This window comes from Cottoperca gobio, chromosome 17 (genome assembly GCF_900634415.1).
Source record: "Cottoperca gobio chromosome 17, fCotGob3.1, whole genome shotgun sequence".
Lineage (NCBI taxonomy): Eukaryota > Metazoa > Chordata > Actinopteri > Perciformes > Bovichtidae > Cottoperca > Cottoperca gobio.
This window is the reverse complement of record NC_041371.1, coordinates 21,277,318-21,304,254: the sequence shown is the minus strand read 5'-3', so window position 1 is coordinate 21,304,254 and position 26,937 is coordinate 21,277,318. Positions and strand designations below refer to the sequence as shown.

General features: G+C 39.2%; 4 protein-coding genes across 4 annotated transcripts; 2 read left to right on the top strand and 2 right to left on the bottom strand.

Annotated features, from left to right (window-relative positions):
* Nucleotides 1–510: 510 nt before the first annotated feature.
* sec22ba (SEC22 homolog B, vesicle trafficking protein a) lies at nt 511–4,119 on the bottom strand. Its single transcript, XM_029452891.1, is given in 6 exon segments — nt 511–986; nt 988–1,100; nt 1,308–1,454; nt 1,531–1,691; nt 2,518–2,627; nt 3,906–4,119. Coding segments are annotated over 6 exon segments (648 nt in total). The 5' UTR covers nt 3,981–4,119; the 3' UTR covers nt 511–944.
* A 3-nt stretch (nt 4,120–4,122) lies between these two features.
* On the top strand, nt 4,123–11,557 carry LOC115022070 (uncharacterized protein C1orf21 homolog). Its single transcript, XM_029452894.1, has 7 exons — nt 4,123–4,185; nt 4,308–4,474; nt 5,541–5,682; nt 7,985–8,064; nt 8,788–8,858; nt 9,522–9,585; nt 11,423–11,557. The coding sequence occupies exons 3-7, from the start codon at nt 5,592–5,594 to the stop codon at nt 11,459–11,461; spliced, it is 345 nt and encodes a 114-aa protein (XP_029308754.1). The 5' UTR covers nt 4,123–4,185; nt 4,308–4,474; nt 5,541–5,591; the 3' UTR covers nt 11,462–11,557.
* tsen15 (TSEN15 tRNA splicing endonuclease subunit) lies at nt 11,201–14,799 on the bottom strand. The gene is made up of 4 exons (XM_029452893.1): nt 14,577–14,799; nt 14,415–14,496; nt 13,743–13,878; nt 11,201–13,627 (listed from the first exon to the last, which is right to left on the bottom strand). The coding sequence occupies exons 1-4, from the start codon at nt 14,634–14,636 to the stop codon at nt 13,456–13,458; spliced, it is 450 nt and encodes a 149-aa protein (XP_029308753.1). The 5' UTR covers nt 14,637–14,799; the 3' UTR covers nt 11,201–13,455.
* Nucleotides 14,800–15,765: 966 nt separating this feature from the next.
* Nucleotides 15,766–22,843, top strand: LOC115022776 (procollagen galactosyltransferase 2-like). Its single transcript, XM_029453866.1, is given in 13 exon segments — nt 15,766–15,989; nt 16,366–16,402; nt 16,404–16,477; nt 16,576–16,693; nt 17,230–17,364; nt 17,457–17,661; nt 18,336–18,455; nt 18,793–18,866; nt 18,958–19,064; nt 20,442–20,574; nt 20,696–20,823; nt 21,809–22,015; nt 22,561–22,843. Coding segments are annotated over 13 exon segments (1,845 nt in total).
* The last annotated feature ends 4,094 nt before the right edge of the window (nt 22,844–26,937 follow it).

The window sequence follows — 26,937 nt, the reverse complement described above, 5'->3', positions numbered from 1 at the left end:
ACTTTTTCTGATCCGTGCTGAGCTCCTTTGACTTTCCCATTGTAGCATTTGTGGCTGAGTAATGATTGTATCCAATGAGCCTATTTAAATGGGCTCACCAGCTGTAGTCAATCATAATCACTCACAAGAGGTTAACAGGCCACACCACAAAGATCATTTGATTACCAAAATTAATAATTCCTGTTGCTGTATGTATATTGGTATATTTTTGACCCAGCAGATATGGTCACATTTTCAGTAGACTCATAAATTCATAAAAGAACCAAACTAAATGAATATGTTGTGTTGAAGTATGTGCATCAATCACTATCACAGAAAGATTCTACAAAGAATAGTAGAAATGATTGGAAAGTCAAGACGGCCATGACCAACCCGCTCTGTACACGTGTAGGTGAACCTTTGACCACAACTGTATACGAGCATGGAAATGCTGCTTTGTGAGTATGTACACCATAACGCTGCCTATGTATGATGTTCACATAACTTGTCATAAATACAGCTGTAAAACACTACAATTTGATAAATATTTAATATTTTCAATAAGACTTTGTTACAATGTAAACATTCTTTTATCACAGTATTACAACTTCACACCACCGTGGTTTCTCCTGAAACTCTGAAAGAAACCCCTCCACCACTTTTTAAATATCAGTAAGTCCTCAACACCTGCTCTTAATATTCCAGTTAACAGAGGTACATGAACTCATCATGAAGCATGTGCTTCCATACAGAGAAGACCTATGGCTCAGTTTACATTATACTATACTTTGTATTCAAAGCACAAGACAGACCACAGAGAATGTCTACCTTCTTTAGGAACAGACTGTATATGATCCCTTAAGGCACCCTGCTGTATAAGAGAAATGTAACTGGATACTTGAAATTCCTTGCTTTTGAAAATCAAACACCCTCTGCCTTATGTCAAAGTCCTTGTTTGAGCCACATCAGAGCCACCAGAAGCGCACATAGATGATGAGTGTGAGGAAGGAACACGGACACAGCAGCCACCTTGGCGTATGTGGAGCGGGTGTTGAGGTCTTTGGCATCGCTGCGGTACTTCTTCGACAGGCTGGACAGATTGCTAGCTTTTGTGTCGAGAGCTGAAGGGGAGGAAGTATGTAGGTTAAGATGAATTGGACGTTTACTTAACAATGAATGTACATGGCATCATGTTGTGTAACAGTGCTGACTAAATACTGTGAGAAACGTACGGAGACATTTGACAAAGGCAACATTTGTATTGATTTAGGTGTTCTTGGTGTTTTGTGCAGGCACCCTGATCAGGACTGATATGTTTCTGTACTTACCAGAAAGAGATTCTCCTCTTTGCAGAACTTCCTCAATGTTTGCCACCATAATTCTCTGGACATCCTGTAGCTCTGTGTTAATACTGCCAAAGTTCCTCCTGGCCCTGCTGTCAACGTATGACTTCTTTGTTTTCTGGATGTATGTGTCTGGAACGATGCATAAGGATGTGGATTGTGTAAAAAACAACGTTTCTTGAATGCACCAGATCACAAATACTCTTACCAAACTCGATGAAAGAGTACGGCCTCGTTACTGTCGGCACTCTCCTTCCATACTGGTCGTAGAACTCACTGTGAAGGTCTGCAAGGTATGCAAAAGCCAACTTTTTGGGAAATGAAGCCTCACAGAGGAACAGGTAGCATACACCTTGTGCTATTAAATAGCTGAAAACAAAAAAGTAAAAGTTCAGTTCAAATCAAAGAGTAATTATAATGAATGTTGCCTCACCTAACTCACTGTACAATGTTACAACAGTAACGTGGACTTTCCCTTTCAGAATACACAATAAAGGGATAGTTTGGATGTTTTGTATGAGGTACTTATGTAGAGTCAGTGTATGAGCTACAGTGCATTGAGGTCAGCACGGCCCCAGTTTAGAGAAACAGACAGGAAACTTATTTTAGCCACCTAATAGTCAAGATCAGTTTAAGTGCACGCATAAGTGCATATTTTTGCCACTTTACCTGGTGGTCATTCAGCGCTTTCCGACGGGGAACTGAAGCCGAACTGAATCCATCTATGCTCCCTTCAAAGCCACCCGATCTTATTGAAACAGTGATTTTACCTCACAGAACACAGGAGTTTCTGCCTCCATCGGTAAGTTTGTTTGGGTTATTGTGGGACTTTGGTGAATTCGAACTAACAAAGTCCCACAAAAACACAAACAAGCGTACCTTTTCTTTAATGGAGGCTGGTGGCTTTTGAGAGAATAGGGAACAGCTTCAGTTTCCTGTCAATAAGGGCGGTCAGTAAGGTGCAGTGGTGAAAATATCCTAAAGATAGCGCGCACTTAAACTGATGTTGTTTTTAGGTGGTTAATATACATTTTGCTGCTGCGCCCGTCAACAGCAGGACATTGCTGAGCTTAATGTCAAGTTTCTCCAAATTTGAGGCGTGCTGACAGCCATCTACTGTAGGTAATACCCATTACCTCATACAACCCCACTTCATACATCCGGACTATCCCTGCTCGTGCTGGGGGTAACTTACTGGAAGTTCATGTCCCCGGCCTCCAGGGTACAGCGGTCCGGACTTTGAGCATTCAGTTTACGGCACAGCTGCTTGGCTTGGCTCTGGTAGTGCTGGAGGTCTCTTCCTGACTGACAAAGATAAACACAATCAGGATACTCTCAGAGCTGCTGTACGTATAGTTGTATTGCAGTTGTAAAATAATCATATCGAGGCCATTATGTTTTTTTGGACTGAGAAAAGTAAATTTAACAATTCAAAAGGTAGAATTCTCTAACTAGTGCAATCTTAGTTGAGAACAATCATAAAATGAACAAACATTATCAACAGAATGGGAAGAGGTAACAGTGTTGACGTTATGTCAAAGACGTCTGTGTGTTGTGTTGCAGAGATATCTACTGAAGTTAGCATCTAACTGACGAGCTCCGTCCAGTCTGTAATACCACTTGTTCCTCTAGAGGTGGCGCTGCACCGAGGGCTTGTCATGCACGTTGAAGGTACAGGGTCTGTGTACACTTTAGTAGTTTATTTATTGGATTAAATCCAAAGTGGCAGAAACAAGAAAATTATTTATGTTTTTGTTTTGCCCTCCCAGCCGCCGGGATGCTTCTCTGGGAGGAGTCTTGCCGAGAAGCTGCCGCTGTTTTTTTGTTCCTGCAGCTCCAATAAATAAACTATCAAAAGTGTGATAGTAAACACACAGCTGGCTAACGTACAGTATGGGCCGATGGCCCACAGGAAGATTATGAGATAGCAGTGTTATTTTAACCAGCTCTCAGAGTTTCAGCAGATTGGTCGAATTCTGCGTATTATTGCCCTGTTGCTAGTTAGTTGTAGGATTTTTTAATTAATTAATTAAATAACTGATGACTCAGTTTCAGATTCAGATTGTATGGATTCAGTAGTACAGGTGAAATGCTGCCCCCTATTTGTTTGGAGCATGTAGCCAGACATTACACATCGCACCTTTAATGTACCTCATGATTATTGATGAGCAGAGATAACATTCACTGTTAAGGCTGAAACCCTTTAAAAATTATTTATCAACGTTTGCGCATACAAACCAACACTATCCTTTTTTATTTAAATAAACTTTGAATAGGTTCTATTTATTTCAACAATTATTTTCAGATAACTTATTTAGACAGAGTGAAGGACAACAGCTATGTAACTGCGTACGGTGACCTTTACATTTAAAAATGAAGATTTATTCAAATTAACTTCTGCTTCGTTGATATCACATTTCCCAACTTATAACCTAGAACCACAATAAAGTCTTTATTCTTGTTTTTGGGAGGCCTTTGCGGATAAGCTAGCAGTCGTTCTTCATCATCATTTTTGAATGGAGTTTGGCGTGTAGTTGTCTTCATATACAGAGGCTACATAGGGAAGCTAGCTTGCATTTATACCTGTTCATCTTCCTGTATGGACGCAGCGAGCGGTAGTCCGTCTGCCACACGAGCGATCATTGTTAGTGAAGTCATAGTGATGGAGGTCAATGATCGGCGGCGTCAGCTGCTGGTTTTTGTCAGAGGCAGTAAACTTTCAAAACTTTGTATGTTTTTGCTGTCAACTTTGATGATGCAGAAGGAAGGAGCTGGACGGAAGTCCCTGGTGCGCCGGTGAATTAGGCCCGAGTGGCAACTGATGAAATGCAACTTCGTAGTCAAATTTCCATCACATAAAGAGGTAGGATGCTTCCAAAAATCGTGTGGAAAATGAAGTGGATTGTTGTGTATAAATATATATCGCATTAGCTGTTGTTTGACTCGTTTCTTTATTCTTTAACCCGTATTTGCTCACTTAAGCAGAGCATCAGGCCATGAGCTCCGAGCAGACAGCTGGCAGACGGACTGACTGCAGCTCCACTGCCGATGCCTGTGTTGAGCCGAGCGGTGCAGATGCGCTGTCTGGGTCCTCCGTCTGGAGTGAAGCCTCTCTGAACTAAAACCAGAGGAACCATGGACAATCCAGAGAGGTAATTTTGCCCCATTGCTGGACGTTTATTTTGCTATTGTTTGTTTACCTGGTTCCCTAGATATCACCTCGGCGTTTCCTGTTGTCCGTGGAATGGCTGCGCTTCTTTTGTTATTATTTGTTTAAGGAACCCTGATCCTTATCTTCTCTCTCCGATGTTGTGAAATGAGACGATGGTTGAAATATTGCAGCTTGAAGGGGAATGCATTTTCCTCTCACCTCTCTTCTTGTTTACTTGCCAAATTGTATGAGATACCCCAGTGATGCACCTTTTATGAGCTGCAGCTTTTATCTATATACAAATGTAAGCTAATAGTGAGGAGGGCAGTAATGTGTGCAGAGCAGCTGACTGCAGCTGGACTCAGCTGTGCGGTCAATCATACCATATGGGGATCAATCACTCTGCATTTCCCAGAGCCTGATGCAAAACACTACCGAGTGATTTGATCCAACACACCGTCATGTTAGCCATGTTGCTGCGGGTCTTGTAACGGAGATGGGAGCACTTATGCACGGCCACAGTTTAATCCTCTGAGCGCCGCAGAAAACCCCCATTCACTAATAGAAACGAGCCGGCGGCTTGGCACAGCGGCACCCCAACAGCTTGAAAGGCCTTATTGTTGCGGTGCAGCTGGCACCGCGGTGCGCACGTTCTCATTGGTGTTTTCCCAGACCGGCAAGTGCATGATTCACAACCCGGCTAGACCCTCTATTTTACCGTCTTTCCAAGAATAGATAGGGATGCACGCGTGTTTTAATTCTAGGGTGGGGCGCTTCATGACTAATTGATTGTGGAAAATGTGTGATTTCCGTTCAGGGGAATTATTCCTCTGCGAAAAGAAGACCAGTTCACTTCAGTTCCTCCCAGAGGTTGGCACTTTTGGTAATGATAAGCACACTCCTCTGGTGTCTGACAGATGCTCCTCAGATGATTTCCCCAGAGACAAAAGCTTCATCAAGAAGCCTGTGTCTGAGGTTTTTCTGCTTGGGGGGAGGTCTTTGCTCACAAATTAAGTTTGTGAACTCCTGATCTACACATATTTAACCATACTTTAACCACCCCCCAGGTGTGCCTGTACTGCTCAGGGGTGAGGAGGAGAGCAGTTGAGGAGGAGGAGATGGGCTGCACCTCTGCCAAGCAGGTGTCTGCCGTGCCCAACGGTGAGGAGGGCCAGAATAAAGCCTACAGCAACGGGGACCTCCTCTCAGGTCAGTACTACTGCACACAGATCACATGTCCTATGCTCAGCTGGTATTCCACTTCCTCAGTAACCGTGCTTTAATTTGGGTTTCGACTGGCCTTATGTTAAATATGCAGTATTTGCCAATAGGGCTGGGCGATATGAAGAAAATCAAATATCACATTATTTTTGACCAAATACTTCGATATCGCTACTGCAACAATATTGTACAGTTGACCATCGGTGCTTTCACAAAATATTTACATAGTGAGAAATCTAATAAATAATCATCATAATGTGGGTATAATGTATAAGTGGGTAAAGGTGAATAATAGAACAGCTGGAACAGTCGAGTAAGTTCAGAACATTACATCACTTTACTGTCATGCAGCTTTTAAAACCATGAAAAGACGACACTCACACCATATTACAAAATCCAGATCTGAGACGATGTCTAGTCTCATATCACGATATCGATATGATATCAATATACTGCCCAGACCTTTTTGTCACCATTCTTCAAAGTAATTCACTGCCTACATGGAAGTACCTTTGTGAGCCTATAATACATGCATTTAAAAAGAATATTAAGCCACATTTATATTGATATGGTTATTTAAATTATATAATAATAATCCATTATGCAGATGGTACCTTTTTAATAAAGAATTTTGAGTAGATGATGAGGACGGAAACGTTAATTAGTGCACATGAAAGGTACCAGAGCTACGAGGTGCTTACCATCATCTGTAAAGCGAGTGTCGTCCAGGGCTGAAAGTAACTAACAATCATTGCACTGTCAACTAATGCGCAGTAATATTTTGGTAACTGTTTAGTCTATGAAATGTTAGAAAATTGTGAAATATGGGTTAGGGTTGAAGGCTGTCGTAACTTCTCAAAGCCCAAGAAGTCATCTTAGAATGTCTTGTTTTATCTGACCAGGAGCCAGTTAAGATATTCAATGTACAATTATGATACAAAAGCAACATATTGTCACTGTGGAGAAGCTGGAAGCAGTTTCACTGTTTTGGCATTTTTGCTTGAAATGACTCCAAACGATTGATTATCAAAATTGTTTCCTTTTTCTGTTGATTTTAGTCGATTTAAGCAACCTAAATAGTTTTAGCATTTTTTTATAAATATATTTAAACATAAATACAGTATATATGTTGAATGATTTTTTTTATACAATTTCTTTGTAAGTAAAGACAGTAAAAAAAAAAAAAAAGAGCAAATTTCTGCTGCAAGCGAGCGTTAGTCACTGCTGGATGTAAGAAACTTCCACTGTCGACATGCAGTAAGAATATTTTCATAGGTTTCATTTCAAGTTCTCATTTGAACTGGCGGCCTAATGGGACAGAAAGGTTCTGCTTAAAAAAATAATATATATATATAATTATTACGATATTAATAAATAATAATAATAAAACACAGTATAAATACAACCTCGTTTCCAAGAGATCATTCAGGGACGACCCCCATTTACAATGACACCAAAGACCAACATAAAGATGTACAAACAGAGAAGAGGCATGCCATTGTAAACATAGTATAAGCCATTAGTAGGGAGTAGGGAGAATCATTTGATAGATACATTTATTATTTATGATGTCAAACAAAATACAGTATGTAAAAAAGTTCTAGGATTTTGCAATTAGGATCGATCATTTGACAGATCGATTTAAATGTAAAATAAACGATTCCAAGTACAAGTTGGGAGATCTAAGATCACATTAACAAGTATAAGTATAAGTGACCTGATTTTAAGGAGGTGATGTATTTCCAAAGTTCAGACCTTCAAAGTGCTGCGATGAACTCTCAAGCTCTTGACCAGGACTCCCTAACACACCAGATATTGTACATCATTTAAACCTCTCTGGTTACATAAAGGATACAAACAGAAAAGAATAGAAGCCTTAATTAGAGATGTATTGTATGTATGTTACAACAGTTACACCTGTACATGGTGCTGCTATCATCTGTTAGATAAATGTCTAACAGATGATATCGTTGTTAAAGCAGCTACGGAGGAATAATAAACTGTGAACTACAATAATAACTTGCACAGAGTTTATCTGATGTCTTTCCTCCCTGCTCAAAGTGTGGTAGTGAGACAGAGCAGGGGGCTGTGCATGTGCGACGATCAGGCTGACAGCTCATGTGTTCGCAGCTCGCCGACCATTGTTAAGAGAGGATTTAGTTAGGAGCGTGAGAACTCGAGCACATAATTGCTTTGCCCAGTAGTGAACTGTGAGAAGTATTAACCCGGAGGATCGGTCATGTACTAATAGGAGGAGATGTGCTCCTCTCTTTCTCCCACTCTGTCACAGATGAGTACAAGATGAAAGGAGTGGAGAAAGTCAAGTACATCAGTGGAGAAGAGGGAGGCGTGGACGGCCAGGACAGCACAGTGTGTGATTCTATTGCACTCTTTGTATTCTTTTATGTCTAGAGCGGGACATTCACTGTCTCTTATGACGGCTCCTGCTCATCCGTAATAATAGTCCATTTGTAATCAAAATAAGTGACGTAAACTTCCTATTCAGACACATTTGGTTAGAGTTAGCTTTGCATACATCTGCATATTAATGAGGGGAAAAAAATAAGTTTAACACAATAATGCTAAAAGATAATTGGGTTATATTATTATCACACATTTGTTATGTAAATATTTAATAGGGATGCACAATATGGATTTTTCTTTTGGGTCAAAAGGGCAAAGATGTATTAATTCTGTAAATGATATTCAATAGGTCTGACCAAACCAAATCCAACTGGCATCACTATTGTTAGCAACCAAAACAAAGAAAACTTCTGACTCTTAATAGTTTTTCTAGTTAAGTACCCCAAAAACCTTGCTTCCCTTGAACCTTTGCTCTCGTCAGCGTGCGGTTATCGGCACCAATGTATATCGTGCATCCCTAATACTTAGTACATTTTTTAGGAGTGTAATTAGTTAATATGAATGATTTAGAAATGTCATGATTACGAAACAATATAATGTAACTGTGGAACGTCTCAGCTAATAATGTGTTTGTATCTCATGCTGTGTTTTCCATTCTGCTGAGTAATGGGACATCAGACACCTGTCGGACCAGGTGGTTGATTGTGTGTGTGCTTGGATGTCCTGCAGGAGAAGAGTGCTCTCCTCGGTAAAGGTCAACACATCGATGAAACAGGGTCGAACGGAAATGGAAAGATTCTGTAAGTGTCACTGACTCGTGATGCTATTACAACATTATTTACATGTATTCAGATGTTGTGCTTGTTCAGTCATATGGAGTCATAGGAGTGGCATAAAAAAGAATAAATCTGTAAAATAATAAGAAAGTTAATGTGGAAATATAAACAGGAGCAAATAACTTGAAATTTAAAAACATATAACCAAATATAAAAGAAATAACCCTAGGATAATTTTTTCCCCGTTGATTTTGCTCTTCCATATATATATATATATATATATATATATACATATATATATATATATATATATATATGTGTATATGTATATGTATATGTATATATATATGTATATGTATATATATATATATATATATATATATATATATATATATATATATATATATATATATATCTATATATAGATAGAGATAGAGATAGAGATATATATATATATATATATATATATTTTTTTTTTTTATATGCAAAAAATATATACTTATAAATAAATGAAAATTCTTGTAATTATTTTTGTTATTTGTCTGTATTTCCACATTCATTTATTCTTTCATTTATTTTCTTATTCTTTTATAGATTTATTTTTTATGACACTCTTATGACTCTATTCTGTCACCACCCTGAGTTATTCTGCCAGACTCTAACCTGCTGTACCATTTTCCTTTGCAGGATCATCCACTCCTCAGAGAGTCAGCAGGAATTCTTCAGGATGTTGGACGAGAAAATTGAAAAAGTAAGGGAATACAACAACCCGTCATTGGAGCATCACTTTTTGTTTCTGTTTTTGTAAAAAGCTCCTGCTCGATGACATACTGGAGGTTAATCCCATCCCTGCAGCAAATCTGTCAGAAGTGAGGACACAGCAGACGACATTATGAAGCCTAAAAAAAGCCTCAATCTGTTGTGTCCTGTGCTTTCTACTGGTGTGGTTATTTAAAGTAACTATTGTTACATTGCATAACATTTAGCTGATGCTTTTGTCCAAAGCGACTCACAATAAGTGCAAACAATCATGAGGATACAACTCTGAACAGCAAGAATCTTAAAAGTACATTATCTTCAAATAGGTGAAATCCTTTAAGTGCAGAACAATAACTTTAAATAAGACAAACCAAGTGTAACATACAGAAACAATATTTAGAAAGTTATTTCACTGAGTGCTGCAGTGTAACTAGATGTGGACAAAGAGAGCTTTAACTCTTGAGTTGTGTTGTTTAATGGCATTAAGGGGCAGTTAAATGATATCCTGTCTATCGGTATAAGGCTTACATCATTCTATACTTTTCTCATTTTCAACAAATGCCATGAAAAGAGAAAAAACAGCACTGACTTGATTCTACTATAGTAAGTATTCTCAGTGTATCCAAAGCCAGTTATTGCTTATTCCTATGTGACATAAAAGCTTTATTGTCGTCTATAAACTATATACTAAAACACATCAATGAGGCGCTCTTCCACTGAGCACAGGCTCTGCTGCAAATACTCACACCAGATGTGTATTTATCCACTGCTAAAAATAGTCCCCAACGAATGCACTATTTACTTCTGTATGAGTACTGTTTGCTAAAAGCAACAGTGGCCAGCTGTTTAGGGGCATCATTTTTTATAATATTTACCCTTGGCGACAGCATGTGGCATGAGATGTGTCATCAGGGTTTTTACATTTGATTTCTATCACATCTGTGGACACATTTTGTCACCACAATAGCATCACACAAGTGGAGTTGAGATCAAAATGAAGGTCGAGTTAGAAGACGTGGGTCAGGAAGTACCCCCCCCCCCCCTTCCATGTCTGGAGGAGGAACAGACTTGCGTGGACTTTTAATGGGATTTGTTAAATATAAAATAACGAGTCTAATTATTCTTTCTGCTTGTTTCTGTCTCCTTTCAGTAGAGAATGTTTTGCCTTCAGATGTGAGCTATAGACTGTACGTGTTTGTGTGCATGTGAAGAGCACTGATGACAGTTACTGAGCAACAATTCCCAGGTTCATATAGAATTAAGTTCAAATGCAACATGTTGCCGCGCTTTGGTTCTGAGGATACTAATGGCCTGTGATTGGCCTCTTAGTCAGTGAGCGTGTCCCTGAGTGAATGTTCAGTATGTGATGTGAGCCTAGAAACAAGGTCTTTATCTTCAGACTGTAATGCAAAGGAGTTTGTTTCATCGTTGACATTTTGTTTTTTTGTCATTTAATGTCCTCCCTTTCATCGGCTAATAATTGTTTTCTTCGTGCGATTTATTTGGACGTCAATACAATTTTTACACAGAATGCAAATATTACTTTTTTTCTTTTGAATTGTTTTTGTACCTCACCATTTGTTTTATAAAACAACACGGAGGCTTCATAGTCCGATCCAAGAAGGCAACTTTTATTACTCTTTCTACCTTGACAAAGGCAGCGCTGACCTTTCACAATAATAGCCTCAGACATATTGGCAGGCGATTATCTTGCATTCTCGTGTCGTTTATTCGTCAGGTGTGTAAAGGCCTTTTTATGAATATGAAATACATACCATGAAATAAGACTAACAATGTAACACACACTATCATCTCTCTTGTGTTCACAGGGCCAGGACTACTGCTCAGAGGAGGAACGCATGACATAGCACTGTGCTCGTCTCCATCGGTCCAATGTGAAGAGTGTTACAGACGGACCGTACCATGTGCTACCACGTGGGGGGGGGGGGGACTGTCCCTTGTATATACACACCTGAGTAAAATGGATTACTGACTTGAATGAAGCACCTTTCTGCCCTCCTGCTCACAACCTTAGTTCCTGCTCATATGTCAACCAAGAGAGAAAGGAGCGCCAAAATCAAAGATGGTTTTGTGTCTTTAAGCGTTCAAGGTTCTCCAACAGAACATTTCATTTTAATTACTTAATGAAGCCATGGCAGGTACACATGCTTTTCTTTTTCCTTCTTTGATAAATCCTGGAAGATGTTGATCTCATGGCCGTCACCGAGACTTCTTATAGACATTTGAAACATTCAGACTGTTGCACATTTCCAACAGCAGAAGCAGCCAGGGCTCTCGTGGACACTCGGTGAAAATAATGTTTATCTGCATCATTTAATATTTCATCCTTGAATGCCTCCCTGGAAAGTCAACAGGTTGGAAACTTCCTGCATTCCAAGACACAGTATGAACCTCTTTTCTACAGTACGTCGGCCAGTACAGTGTGTATCTACGGAAGAGTATTAGGGCCGCACGAGCGGAACAAATGAGGAAGATTTTATTTACTTTGAATGTCGAGAATAAAGTTGAACTGTCACTATGTGCACTTACGCTAGTAGTTTGATTTGTTCTCAAAAAGGTCGACGTTTATTCTCAACAATTCAACATTTGCGACTTTATTCTTGAAAAGCAAAAGAAATCTAAAATCTTCTTCCCAAATGTTCTACATGCCTGGTCCTGACACTCCTGTAGTTTGTCTGTTCATGTCTGTTTCTGCTATGATGTAGAGTATTTATGTTGAATAAGGCTCAGGGTTGAAGTGTTGTAATCTTTGTCTCATGTAGTCAAGTCGTTGCTCTCATAAAGACACTGTTGCACCATGAAGACGACTCATGCACTCACGCAGCAGGGTTATTGATGTCCCCTGCTTCAGCATCTGTCCCATGTTAAGCCTCCAGGGTGGACACTGCTACGTCACATAGAAGTCTGATTATGTATTTTGCTCACGAGTATTATGTTGTTGTGTTCAGTTTTTATGTTGAATTTTTGTTTTTCTAAAAAAATAAAAAGTGTTTTCAGGAGCTTATCTCCACAGCTGAACATATTGAACAACTTGCCGGATGAATCATTTTGTCAACAATATACTCATTGTAGCTTGTGGAATGATTCAGATTAATACTCTATTACTGCGTTAACAAATGGTATTAATATCTCTCATTGCATTTAGGGAACACCCAGCCAACAAATCTCACAGAAATGGCAGGTTTGAGGGAACAGACCGGCGTTCTTCAGTGTTTTAAATCCCTGGTTGGATGTAGTAAATGGTTTCTTACTGAGAGCACTTCTGTCCATTTGCACCTGCTGCCATGTTCTCAGTACACCTTTGACTTTTAGTTGTAAGAGCAGCTTACACAGACGGCGTCGTCTCACTGCAGCTGCTCAAAGCTTCCGAAAGCGTCCAGCTGCAGAGCTCCAGCCTCGGACGCAGCTCCGGGAAGCATGGTGGAAAATCATGTTTCATCGCGCTTCCTAATCAATAATTAACGTTTACGTGCCACTGTATTATATTGTGTAGCCTACTCAGCGTATATGTAATACAATGCATCACGCTCATGCCACCTGACCTCCACCAATAACACCAAGGTAAACAATACAACCTTAATATTTCGATACAATTGTAAATGATAAAGTTAGGTAACATAAATTTAGGCAGAAAATAACTTGTAATAACCTTAACGTTATAGTACATCAAAATATTAAGGTTGTATTGTTTACCGTGGAGATATGAACGCATGCTATCGTATCCTGATGATCGTCTCTGCTGTACACGTTTCAGACGTCACTTCCTTCTACAGGCTCGGGACCTGAAAGGGTCCAGCGGAGCAGGTGGGCCTGAGCCTGGAGCTCTGCAGCTGAACCCTTCTCAATGCTTCTGCCGCCTCTTGCGGTGCTGCTTGCGTCCCAAATCCTTGAAGGGGCCAGCAGGAGGGTCTGGTGTCACCAACCCATCAGTCATCCTCTGGTAAACCAGGGTGGAGTCAGAAGCCACAGCGCACAGCAGCATAGGGAAGCCTCTGTCCAGCACGTGACGTATGCTGCACAGCAGAGAGGAAGAAGCTGTGAGTTATAACAACTTGTGATAGTAAAAGTCTTTAAACCAAAAGAAGGAGGCGGGCAGTATGTTTAAGAGCTTCTCCAGTGTCTCATTACCTTTTGTGGCTCAGCGGTCGGTGAGTTGGCAGGGGAAGAATTGTCTGGACGGGCGCTCCTTCCTTCTCCCTCCCTTCCAGCAAAACCACCTGCAGCTCAGGACTCTTGACACAAGACACCTCCTTCCACTGACGCACTGTGGAGACAAGAAACACAGTGGAAGAGTGAGAGAGTGGTAGAATAACTGGGTCTATGCTAACTATAGGGGGTCCTCCAACTGGAGGATTACAAATTAATATAGTTTGTTACTTATGTGCACTGATAAGTCCGAATTGTGTGCACCGATTACATGGACGATAAAGGGTTCAGTGCAAAAACCATCTGCTAATCTGTCAAATAAAAGAAAAAAGAGATTGCTTGCATCAGTAGTGAGCTTTAGTTAACCGTTTATCTTTATCTCAGATCCGTTTTCTGTTTCTGGAAAGTTAGGGAGTTTTAATGACCAGAGGAGGAGTTTACAATCAATCATCACTTTGTGGCCTCGAAACACGCATCTTTAATGTTTAAAACTAATAACAAAGGGATTCATCATGTCTGCGTCATAAGTATCTATTAGGTGTTGAAGCAGCATTTAAACCATAATGGTGGGAGATACACTTTACAGTTAACACAATTGATCTTTGTTAATTGAAAAAGAAGAAAAGAGTCGGAAAACTCTTCTGTCAAACTCACCCTCGGCAAGATCCATGTACACGAGGAAAGCGGCATGTACTTGTGCACTGTCCTCTACCTCCAGACTCTTCATTTGCTGATACTAAAACAACAACAAGAATAAACGCTGGTTATTGCATGATGTAGCACCAGACCTGTGAATGCAGCACAGTCGCTACTCACTGTTGGATGCAGAAAGATCCAGTTGGGAGGTTTCTCTGCTCTGTTTGACGCCTCCGACATTTTTAATGACTAAAAGTGTCTCCAGGCTACTGTCTCATTAACCACAGGCTAATGTCAGGACCTTATATTCAGGACACACCGCTGCTCTCACACCGTCACTGTCACGACATGCCTTGAGTTGTGTTTTCAGGTTTGCCGGCGTGCTACAGCGTCAGTCGTCCGGGTGGAAAATGTTACTCATTCTTGTTTGCAGCGAAAGTGTGTCTGAATCATGGCTCAGGATGAGGGACAGCAGCTGCCTTACAGACTAGACTAAGGGCAGACAAGCACAGACACCCACAAACCTGCTGAAACATTTATGTTAAATTGATTATCTCTCTTTTTAGGTTGAATATTTATATTTACATTTGGACAAATTGTATTTTGGTACTTTGCCAAAATTGTTCTTGAAACATTTTTTTCCCAGTAAAGCCCCTTGAATTGAATTGTAAGAGAAAAAGATTGAAGAAAACCTACACAGATGTTAGAAAAGTTATATTCTTAATCTCATTAAAATGCATTGTAAACATAGAAACGATCTATAATGTTTTCATAATATTATTTTATAATTGCAATTTCAGTTTTTAATGTCGAACCACAATTTATATATTTATTTTCATCTTGCTTTTACTTTGTTAGTTTTTATTTATTTATTTATTATTATTATTATTATTATTATTATTATTATTATTATTATTATTATTATTATTATTATTATTATTATTATTATTATTATATTTGACACAAACAAATGACGGATGAAAAACAGAAAATGCAAGTGTACATACAGTATGTAAAAACATTATACATACATATATACATTGTTTATAAGATTCAAAACCTTTTAATAAAAGAAGAAGAATATAACTTTTCTAAAATCTGTGTTGGTTTCTGCAATCTCTCTCAATTCTATTTGGTTTCAAGAACATGTTGCAAAAGCAAAAATATGTTGACAGTGCACAATAACATGTAATATAAATATTAACATCCCACCTGTGGGGGGAGTGTGTGTGTGTGTGTGTGTGTGTGTGTGTGTGTGTGTGTGTGTGTGTGTGTGTGTGTGTGTGTGTGTGTGTGTGTGACAGAGGGAGAGAGAGTCTACTTGCAGCAGTCTGAGGCTACAGACACATCAAGGTGCCCTGTTGAAAATATGCCTCTTGGATTTGTGGGATTCAGATTATATTTAGTGCTTTTAGCAGGAACGCTCTTCGGTCACAGCAGCACAGAGGAGCTGCCAGCTGATCATCAGGAGTCCTCTGTGCTGAAGCCCACTGTGCTGATCACCATCCTCGCACGCAACGCCCGACACAGCCTCCCCTACTTCTTAGGATGTATAGACAGACTGGACTACCCAAAGGACCGCATTGCCATCTGGTAAAATTACTTTTATTGCGTTGATCATTTGATTAAAATATGTGTTCACATTATATTTAACTTTTGTTTGAAAGAAAACTTTTTTCTGTAAGAATCACAGAATTACTGATAACAAGGTGCTGATTTGATTTAGAGAAATTATGCAAAACAATAAGCAAGTGTTTAAACTGATCAGTGAGAATACTACACAAAGAGACGGGAGAGAAAGGAGGAAATACAAAAGGAGAGAAGTAAGTAAGAAAAAAATAGAGAAAGAAGAAAAAGAAGAAAGACATTTAGAAAATAAGTAAGAAAGAAAGAAGTAGAAAAAGAAAGAGATAAGGAAAATGAGAGAAGTGAAACAAAGCGGTGAGTGAGTTGTTGCTTGTGACCTCAGGGCAGCCTCTGACCACAGTGTGGACAGCAGCTGGGCCAGTGCTGCAGGAGTGGCTCAGAGCAGTTGGACACCTGTACCACTCAGTGGAGTGGAAGCCCATGGAGCAGCCCAGGTGAATCACTTCCTGTCCACCATCCTGATACTGTTATAGATCTTATGGAGTCCTCTGATCCAAACATATTCATCATTATTCTGTCCCTCTTTTCCCAGCTCTTATGCAGATGAGCACGGTCCCAAACACTGGCCCGACTCTCGCTTCAGCCATGTGATGCAGCTGAAGCAGGCAGCACTCAGAGCTGCCAGACGACTTTGGACTGACTACATCCTGGTGAGACAGTTAAAGAAAGGCACAAAGAATTAAAGGGATAGTTTGGATGTTTTGCAGTGGGGTTGTATGAGGTACTTACAGTAGTCAGTGTGTTAGATGCAGTAGATGACAGTCAGCACGCCCCCCGTTTAGAGAAACAGTGTTATTGTGTGACTTTGGTGAATCCAAACTAATTAAAGTTACACAACAACACGAACTAACCTTTCGAGGCAGCGAACAGCTTCAGTTCCCTGTTGATAAGGACTGTCTGTCTGCAAGAATAAACTGTGAAATATTCTTAATATAGTGAACATTTAAACTCATATAGTTTTTCTTTAGGTGGGCCTTTGTTTTAGGTGGCTAAAAGACATTTTGCTGCGTCCACAGCAGGACATTGTTAGCTTCTGTGTCGTAGCTCCTGTCATCTGCTGTAGCCAATACACTGAGTCTGGATAAAAACCTCATACAACCCCACTACAAGACATCAATTGTTCAGAGGAATGATCCATGTTCACAGTATCTGATGTACCAATATCACCTTAATGCTTCTTCCTCAGTTTGTGGACACTGACAACTTGCTGACGAACCGCCAGGTGCTGTCTGACATGATGGCAGAGAATCTGACCGTTGTTGCACCCATGCTGGAATCAAAAAGCCTTTATTCCAACTTCTGGTGTGGCGTGACTCCTCAGGTAAGGTTTGTTGGAGAATATATATTTCTTGTGCATAATTTGAAGTTAAAACTACATGAAAGAGATTTTTCTGGATCTTCTAATACGCACAGGGCTACTACAGGCGAACCCCGGAGTATATTCCCATCCGTAAACGGCAGAGGCAGGGCTGCTTTGCCGTCCCCATGGTGCACTCCACCTACCTGCTCGACCTGAGGCGCAGAGCCAGCCGAGCGGTGGCCTTCCACCCCCCTCACCCCCACTACCCCTTCGATGTAGATGACATCATGACCTTTGCTTTCTCTTCACGCCAAGCAGGTTGGACATTTGTCAAATATTCTTAATTTAAGTTGCAGCTCAACTTTCAGTTTTCATGATGATAGTTATTTGTCATTGGAGGTGTGTGTCAGTGTGTGTGCTTTACTTATCTGGGAGACTTCGCTGCCACCAGTTGTGAAGGCAATAGATATGAGAGTTTTACTAAACTGGATATAGTGAGAAAGGTAATGATATCAATCAAAGCGTGGACATATTTTGTGTCAAATTATTGTGCATAATTTACCTCCACCGATGCTGTACATGATTACTGTGTCTGTTTGTGTACATCAGTATATGATGAGCTTACACTAATGTTAATCCTTATGTGCAGCGATCAACAATGTTAGAAACTTTACTACACGACATTTAGGAAGATGTCTCAACGTTTATCTTTACAAGTGGAGAAACATTTAATATGCAAATGAGGCATTCTCTAATCCTACCTTTTGGTGAATTTAAGAGAACTCTACAGACACAAACAGACAGAGTTAGTAAAACAAACTACTAATTGTGTATTTGGGATGTTGTAACATGTGGTCAGACTATGAATTCGTGGCTACTTCATGCTCTTGTCATTCCATATGCTGTGCTAGTCATGAGATGTGAAATCTATCGGCTCCTGCATGTCAATAAAGATCTTTGCACTGAGACTGGATCTGTCTGCTCTGCTGCAGGGGTTCAGATGTATGTATGCAACAAGCACCATTATGGATATTTACCAGTGCCCCTCAAACCAGAGCAGACCCTGGAGGAAGAAGAGGAGAGTTTTACCCACACGCTGACGGAGGCTCTCAGTAAGCACTTCCTCTAATGATGCATATAATGTAGTTGACTGATAATTGGCCATTCTGAACAACAGGAGGAATTTCAAGGCTCTCTGTCTTCAATCTTCGCTCGTATTTCCTTGCTTCTGTGTCAGCAATATTTGGTCCTTTTTGCTCTCACAGTCCTGACACATGTCTCACTCCTCTGTTAAACTCCACTGCCTCTCTTTCCCTCTCCTCCCCCTCATATTTCACATCAGTTAGATGTTGAACCGATATAAGAAATTCCCTTGAAACCAAATAACTGTGCAGGAAAAGGCAAATTTACTATACATGTGAAATGTGAATGTGTAACTTTACTTTCCAGTTTCCTACACCGTGGAGCCTTCACGCTATATGAATACTTTGCCTAGAGAAGCAGGAAAGATGGGGCTTGATGAGGTACAGATATATTTATACTCGCTAAAGAGAAATCTTTCAGTTATGGAGTGCTGTTTAAGTGAACAGTCACTTTATTCTCCTCCACTTCTAGATCTTTCTGATCAATCTGAAGCGCCGCTCAGACCGGCGGGACAGGATGTTGACTTCTCTGGCTGTCCTCGGCATCAACACCACCCTGACAGAAGCCGTGGACGGCAAGTATGACAAACAGTAACAGTTATGTTTATGCAGTGGTGGAAGAAGCATTCTGATACTTTACACAAGTAAAAATAGCATACCGCACGTATGTAGGTAAATGTATTATCAAAATTACAAACGGTATTAAAAGTATAAAAAATAGTGATATCATATTGAAAGAAGTTATGTATCGCAGTGGTTCTCAACCTGGGAGTCGGGACCCTCGAGGGGGTCGCAAGATCATTTCTGGGTGTCGCGAGATGGTTGTGGAGAAAAAAAAAGAAAAACATATAATACATTTAGTTTTGATTTACATAACATTGCCTATAGCAGTGATGAGTTGCCCTAGCAGAGGCCGAACGCACATCTACCGCTACATGTGGAGGAGGTGCAGACAGTTTATCGTGTTTGCATCGGTGGGTCGCAAACACCAACCTGAGTATTCTGGGGGGTCGCGATTTTAAAAATGCATTAATGTATTATTTTAATACTGATGTATCTGTGTTATAGCAGGTTGAGGTGAAGCTCACTTTAACTCAAAATGATTGTAACTCAAGGACCACTTACTTGCTGTTTTGAGAGCTTTTGACCATATTAAATTGTCCTCATCAGAAAAGCCAACTTTTATATCAACATGCATGAGAAGCCGTAGAGGTGCTCACAAACAATGGAAAGTTTGAACATCGACATTTCCCTGTTGGGCTGTACTAACAATATTTTTCATTATCGATTATTTTCTCGATTAATTGATTTTACAAAATAGTAAAATATTGATCTGCAAAGTAAGTAGTGACTCTATACAGAATTAATGTTGTGGAGTGAGTAAAGTCTGAAATGGATGTAATAGTACCTCAAAGTTGTCAAATTGTACGGATTTATACGCAGCCTGAATTAGAAAACACACAAACAGAATATTCAAGTACCTTTTTTACATGTGTGCATTCAGCTTTATTGCTGTAGAAACTGGCAGTGGAAATGAGGCCTAAAGAACTAAATGTCTTAATGACTGTTATGAAAAGGCAAGCAAGAATTATATTTCTGGTAATCCATTTTATAAGTCTGATCTAAAGTGTTTTCTCTTCTGCGTTTACCACTTTTCATACCTTAAATAGATGATTTAACAGATGATTTTTCATTTTATAAAAAAAGTAATAAAATATTTATTTACAAACAGTTTTCAAGACAAAAAAAAGTCACTTAGAAAAGATATCCTGGCCATAATAAATTACAAAATGGACCTGTTTCCTGTTTCTCAGATGAAAACAAATTCGGAAACTTCTTTCTTTCACCTAAAACAATTTAGATCTTTCTTAGAACATGTATCACCATTTCTTTATTCTCTCTGGCTTTCCATAGACTGTAATTATGAGAAAATATGTTTCCTTGTGTTGTCCGCAGAGCCTTGAACTCCTCTCAGCTGCAGGCCATGGGTATAGACATGCTGCCCGGCTACAAAGACCCATATTCAGACCGTGTACTGACTAGAGGGGAGATCGGCTGCTTCCTCAGTCACTACAACATCTGGAAACAGGTACAGCTTTGCTCTGTGGATGTTTCAAACAAGACGGATCTAAGTTCAGTGAAGCTGATGTGGCAGTATGAGGAGGTGTGACAGTACGGAGAGGTTTAGGCTGTCATGTGTCTCCCCCTAGGTGCTGCAGCAGGAACTGCAGCAGGTGCTGGTGCTGGAGGATGATGTGAGATTTGAACCCAGGTTTTGCAGCAGGCTGGTGACGATCATGGAAAATATACAGAGAGTGGGACTTGAATGGGACCTCATGTTAGTGACTCAACACTTTAATGTCCTCACTAAGAAAACAGCAATGGTTGGGGCATTTACAAAAAGCAATGTTTGTTTTATTACCAGACCCCACAGTTTCTTAATATCGGCCTCTCGTGGTATCAACATGCATTTACAAATACCTTTTTAAATATTTCTTTATTTTTAGAAAAAGTCAAATAAAATAATAACTGTTTGGAAAGAATGAATCAGACTTGCTCAACTGTGTGGTGCAGCAGCACAAATGTTTTGGGCATCTTGAGCATTTTGCCAGAAAAGTGTGTCGATATTTACCATATTTACAGTACTTTGAAAACATTTCAGAAATGTTAAAAAAATACTGATATAATCTTTTTCATCACATATATAATGTAATAACATTAATTATATGTTATTAACAATATTGAATGTTCAGATGTTTTTTTATTTCATAAAAGGTGTACATTTATTATCTTATCATCACAACCTTTATCACTAAAAAAAACTATTAATTCGTTTAGACAGTAAAAATGAATACATCTGAAATTATTTCAGTAAATATATATTGGAATTACATAACATTTTATCATATTAAAAACAATGAATGATTAGAAGTGCTTTGTTGGTCAACCATTATTACATTAGCTTCACTACCTTTACCATAAAATGACAATTGCACTTTTTGGTAAAACACGTTTTTAGAAAATGATTAGAGTTTTATTTATTGTATCAACTTACATAACTCTGTTCAGTAAGACTTCTGAAACTATAATATGTTGAAGAAACAGGCTAAACTTTGACCTGACGGAGTCCTCCTGTCTGGAGTGACGTTCTTGTTGCTAACTCCTTGTAACGATGCAAACTGAAAAGGCAAACTCTTAAAGAAACAGTGACATCTAGTAGATTATTTTTTAGCCTAACATACCCAAACCCTGTGGTAGAGATCACTTAATCACATTTTTCAACGCACCACAGATCTGTCACTCACCTTTCTGTCCTCCTAAAGTTATGTAGGCCGTAAGCGGCTGCAGGTGAAGGAGCCGGAGCTCTGGGTGAAGGGAGTCAGTAACCTTGTGCACCCAGACTACTCCTACTGGACCTTGGGTTACTTCCTGTCCCTGAACGGGGCCCAGAAGCTCGTGCAGGCAAAGCCCCTGAACAAAATGCTGCCTGTCGATGAGTTCTTACCGATCATGTTCAACAAGCACCCCAAGTGAGTGTCACCCACTGCATGCACCTTAATGTGGAGTTATAGGAGGGCCATAACAAATAATACATTTGTAAAAGAATAAGAAAATAAATGTGGAAACTTTAAATTAAATAAAAAAAAAAAAGCGGTGGACGATGGATGGATTAATTTAAAATTAAATTAATTAGAAAGGAATTTTAAAAAGTAAATACAAATTGTGTAAACATAAAGAGAGAAAAAAAAAGTGGAAATATAAAAAGAAATAACAAAATATAAAAGAATAATTAAAACCATTTGTGTTTATTTTCTATATATATATATATATATATATATATATATTAAAAAAAAATATATATATATATATATATATATATATATATATAGAAAATAAACACAAATGGTTTTAATTATTCTTTTATATTTTGTTATTTCTCTTTATATTTCCTGTTTCTAATCTTTTTATATAATGTTATTTTCTTATTATTCTACAGATTTACTCTTTTATGACTCCATAGTTAGAGCTTTTTGAATACAGTAAAGTGTTTGTGTCCACCTCCCTGTCCCTTCAGACACGAGTACATGCAGTATTACGAGCACAGGGACCTGAGAGCGTTTTCAGTGGAGCCTCTGCTGCTCTTCCCCTCACACTATACCGGCGAGCCTGGCTACTTCAGCGACACAGAGACCTCCACCATCTGGGATGACGAGGCCGTGGGAACAGACTGGGACAGAGACGGAGCCAAACACCGGCGTGGCAGAGACACTGAGGACGTCGGGTTTCTACCTGCAGCTCGTCACTCTCGTGGAGGCGTGCCTCCTCTCTCTGCCAGTGGAAACAGAGATGAACTCTGAGGTAGACTTATGTCATGTTACACATCATGGACAGTTTAACATCCTCAGAGGGACACCGATGGGGCTCCTATCAAACCCAATTTCTCCCCCACTCTTTGCAATGTGTAGTTTTTCTAAGATGGAACAGATTGTATGTGTTCATTTGATAACATTTATGCATAAGACTGAAATAATGATGGTATAAGTACTACATTTTAGCACAAAGACCCTCTCCAAGACCCATACTAATCATCTCAGTTGATATTGGGCTACAATGGCACCACAGTAGTGTTGGAGCTGTGAGGCCGCTGAGCAGTTGCTTGGTGGTAATCCAACCTTCCATTCACCAAGACCACCTGTCGAGACCAAGACGGGCAAATAGCACATGTGTCCTTCCTAAAGCAAAATGTCTTCAGTATTATGAGGATCCATGTATGACTGTTCGACATTAAACTAAGTTTAAGTAATACAAATCTGTTTCATAGAAAGACGAACAATACAAATAAAATAATAAACACAGTAACTCATTCACTGTTAACATATATTTGATCTCTTCTATGAATAATTACAATTTCCTCTGCCTAAATGTGGGGTGAAAAATGTTTGAAAATATGGGCCAGTTAGGGGGGGCCAGGTTTTATATTAAGGAGGCACTGCCCCCCCCCCCTGCTCCCTCAAACTGTCCTTGGAAATGTTTCTTGTTTTAATGAGATAAGTCTGTTGTGTTTTAACGCAAGACTTGTTTTTACAGGATATTTTGTTTAATAATGGGCCTTAATTGTTTTGTGCTATAACTAGATATCATGGTGTGTTGTCATAAAGAGAAAGGTTCCCTTAAACATCTAATAGTTTGTTGTGCAGTAATAACAACAACATGTTCAACGTGGCGACATCATGTTGTGTAAAGCCATGCGTTTAGGATTATGACCTGCAGCACTTTAAAAAGGTTATTGTTATACATGTTTGCCTGTAGTGCAACCTCATTGAGTATCGGACTAAATAACAAAAAGATGAACACAGCATTCAACTTATGGATTTTTATTCTTAAAAAAAAAAGCACTGGTATTTTCATGTCAAGCAAACAATGGAACTATTTAATATTAGTATTGTTCCATATCACAAAATGAGTTATGAAAAGAATAATTAAACCACACAAATGATACATTTTCTTTTTTGGAATAAATTAATCAGCATAAGAAAAGAAAAAAAACATGCTTGTACTTAGGTGTTGCACAGGAAATATTGAAAGTCTGCTCAAAATTTAAGACACCTGAGAATATAAATATCAAAACAGCTTGTTGCAGCAATTATTTAGTTCCACGGTTCCTCCGATTTAGCATAACTAAAGCTTTGATAAGAGGATTTAAAAAAATTACATTAATGTAAAAATTAGGCATCAATTTAAAAAAACATCCATTTCTGTACAATGTGCATATCTGAATTATTGTGGTGACGAGGAATTGTCGCTTTTTCTTTCCCAGCGCGGCAAATTAAATCCAAAGGGGATAACGCTTGTCTTTCATCAAGCCACATTCAGTGATATGAACAAATAGATTTGGACTGAGCTCTTTCAATTGAAATCTGCAGTGAAGTGACAGTCTACAGGTATTTGTTTAACATTATAATACCACTCTTAAGCCTCTACCTGAGGCAGCAGGGAGTCTTTCCCTTGATAACTGAAACTCCTGCTGGGCTTTATGACAGGGGCTGGATTTATCCCAGAGATTCATTTGCTACTGTCTATTAACAACAGAAGTTCACTGAGGCAGGGGAAAGGAAATGCTGCTGCTACACAGGTAGTAGTGATGTTGCATAAAAAGACAAGAAAGGGACAAGGGTACACAGCAGACCATCTAGCTGATAAAAACTTCTCAAATCCAAGGCCCAATGACTTTCTGAACGACAGGATGGATGGATTTTGTAAAGATAAAAAAAAAAAAAAAAAAGATCGGTGAGGTATGTACGGTAGGTTGTGATATTATAGCTTTGAGACCCGGGCGGGCAGAGTCTGTGTGAGAAGACACTCCATCTGTGAGTGGAGATGAGAGCAAATATTCCCATTTGAAGGCGTAAAAACTAATATATTGTGTTTCTTTGCTAAACAGTCCATGTGTTCGTGGTTACTGCCAGCAGCAACCACAAACTGCCAACAGATCGAACCTCTGAAGAAGGAATGTGTACAAAATTTCAAAGCATTTCATTCACTCTGAGTACTGTTCCCATGAGATAAACAGTGAAATGGTGGAGATGGTTTGACATATGAATGAGGAAGACATCTAAAGTTGACAGAACTGGAAACACAAATGAAGTGTGTTCCATTTACAAAAGAAATAAAAACATTCCACAACAAGAAATGGTCTGGATGACTAAGCAAACACTATAAAAAGAACAAAAAACTAAATAAAAACCACTTCTTTCATCACGCTTTCAAAAGCACCTGGACAAAAAGGCAGTTTTACAAACCATTGGTTATCAACACATCAGCAAAGTTCCACAGTGCTTGCTCGTATAAGCAGAGAAACAGTGCAAGCCATTACACTATTCAGCCCAAATACACCGGTCAGAAAAAAGTGCCATATTGCATAACGAGTATCTGTGATGAGCCCACGGGAGGGCATATATACCTATACAATGATCCAACTGTAAACATGGTGCAAAGTAGTTATGACATAGTTTAAGGCTTTAAGTGTTCACTGAGATAAAGGAATATGTCCATGAGCTGGACAAACAGTGTGGAAACATTTAAAAGAAAAAAAGATTCAACCTCTATACTCAGACCTGGATATTGTGTGTACTTGAATAGATTTAAAATATCTAAGTTTCTTCATGGCTTGGTAATAAATGTTATTTTTCCTGAAATACATGAGGATTGTTAACTTTTTTTGGCATATAGAAATATTTAGGTGAGTTTTCTTAAATGTACCGTTTCTAAATCACAGTGAACATGTTGACTTGTCAAACACAGGTGGAACGAATAATATCATGAATGGCTGCATCCCATGTACAAGTACCTGCTAGTTCAATGACACACCCACATAGAAAAGAGCCATCACTGACTTATTAGTAGTAGTTAGTAGTAGCCAAAGACTTGATGTTTATGGCTGGGTTTGTCTGTCTGTCAGCAGGTTAACGGAAAAAACTACTGGTCTGAATTTCATTAAACTCGCTAGAAGGGTGACGCCAGCATGGGCTCAGAACCCATTATGTGGGAGCAGATCCAAATCAAAGGGCGTATTCACAAATTATGTTTGTGACGTTGACATTGCAAAATTGCACATGAACAAGTCAGAACAACTGGGAAACAAAGCGTGTTGTTTAAACGCTCCGATCTATAAAATAAAACGCCTCTTCTTTGTAGCGTCCATGTTTTTTCCACAGTAGGACTTACAGCTCATAAACATGCCGAAGTCGGAAGAACAACTTCCCACCTCGGGAAATGGAACCATCAGAGAAGCATGTGAATGCACCATTGGCCATTAAATTAGGTACACCTGTGCGTTTTGACAAGTCAAAATGTGCACCTCCATAAAAAGGTACTTGTATTAGCCGCCCTGAATTATTTTTTTTTTATCCCCACACAAATAGTTATGACCTAGCACACCTGTTCCTGAAATGCGTTCTGCCGCCTGGCTCCACACCCCTGATGAGTGGGGTTGAACGCTTTTATTTTGAAGGCAGCGGGCTTAAAAGTCAAGCTCAACTCATGTCGCCTTTTCCCCGCAAAAAAATATATTTTTTTAAATCGCATACTTTTCCCAGTTCTGTCACTAACAAAAATGTAAATAAAAAACACATACACACCAACACTCACAGGCAATGCCATCCTATCAAGAGTATACCGTTACCCCTAATATAAGGACTACAATTCATCACATGTATTAATTCTGCTGCTAGTAGCATTACCATTTATCTACAATAAAAGCTTAAAGCTTATATACATTTGCATCAGTATAAGACATAATACTGTGTATTACGTGCCCGCATTTCATGGGTGATAACTGATCAAGCCTTAAGGATGGCGTGCAAACAGCTCTTCTACAGTGAAGTTTGATCCACTTTCTGGTAAAAATCAATATTTGATCTATAGTTAATTTGGATATAAAGAAAATATTACA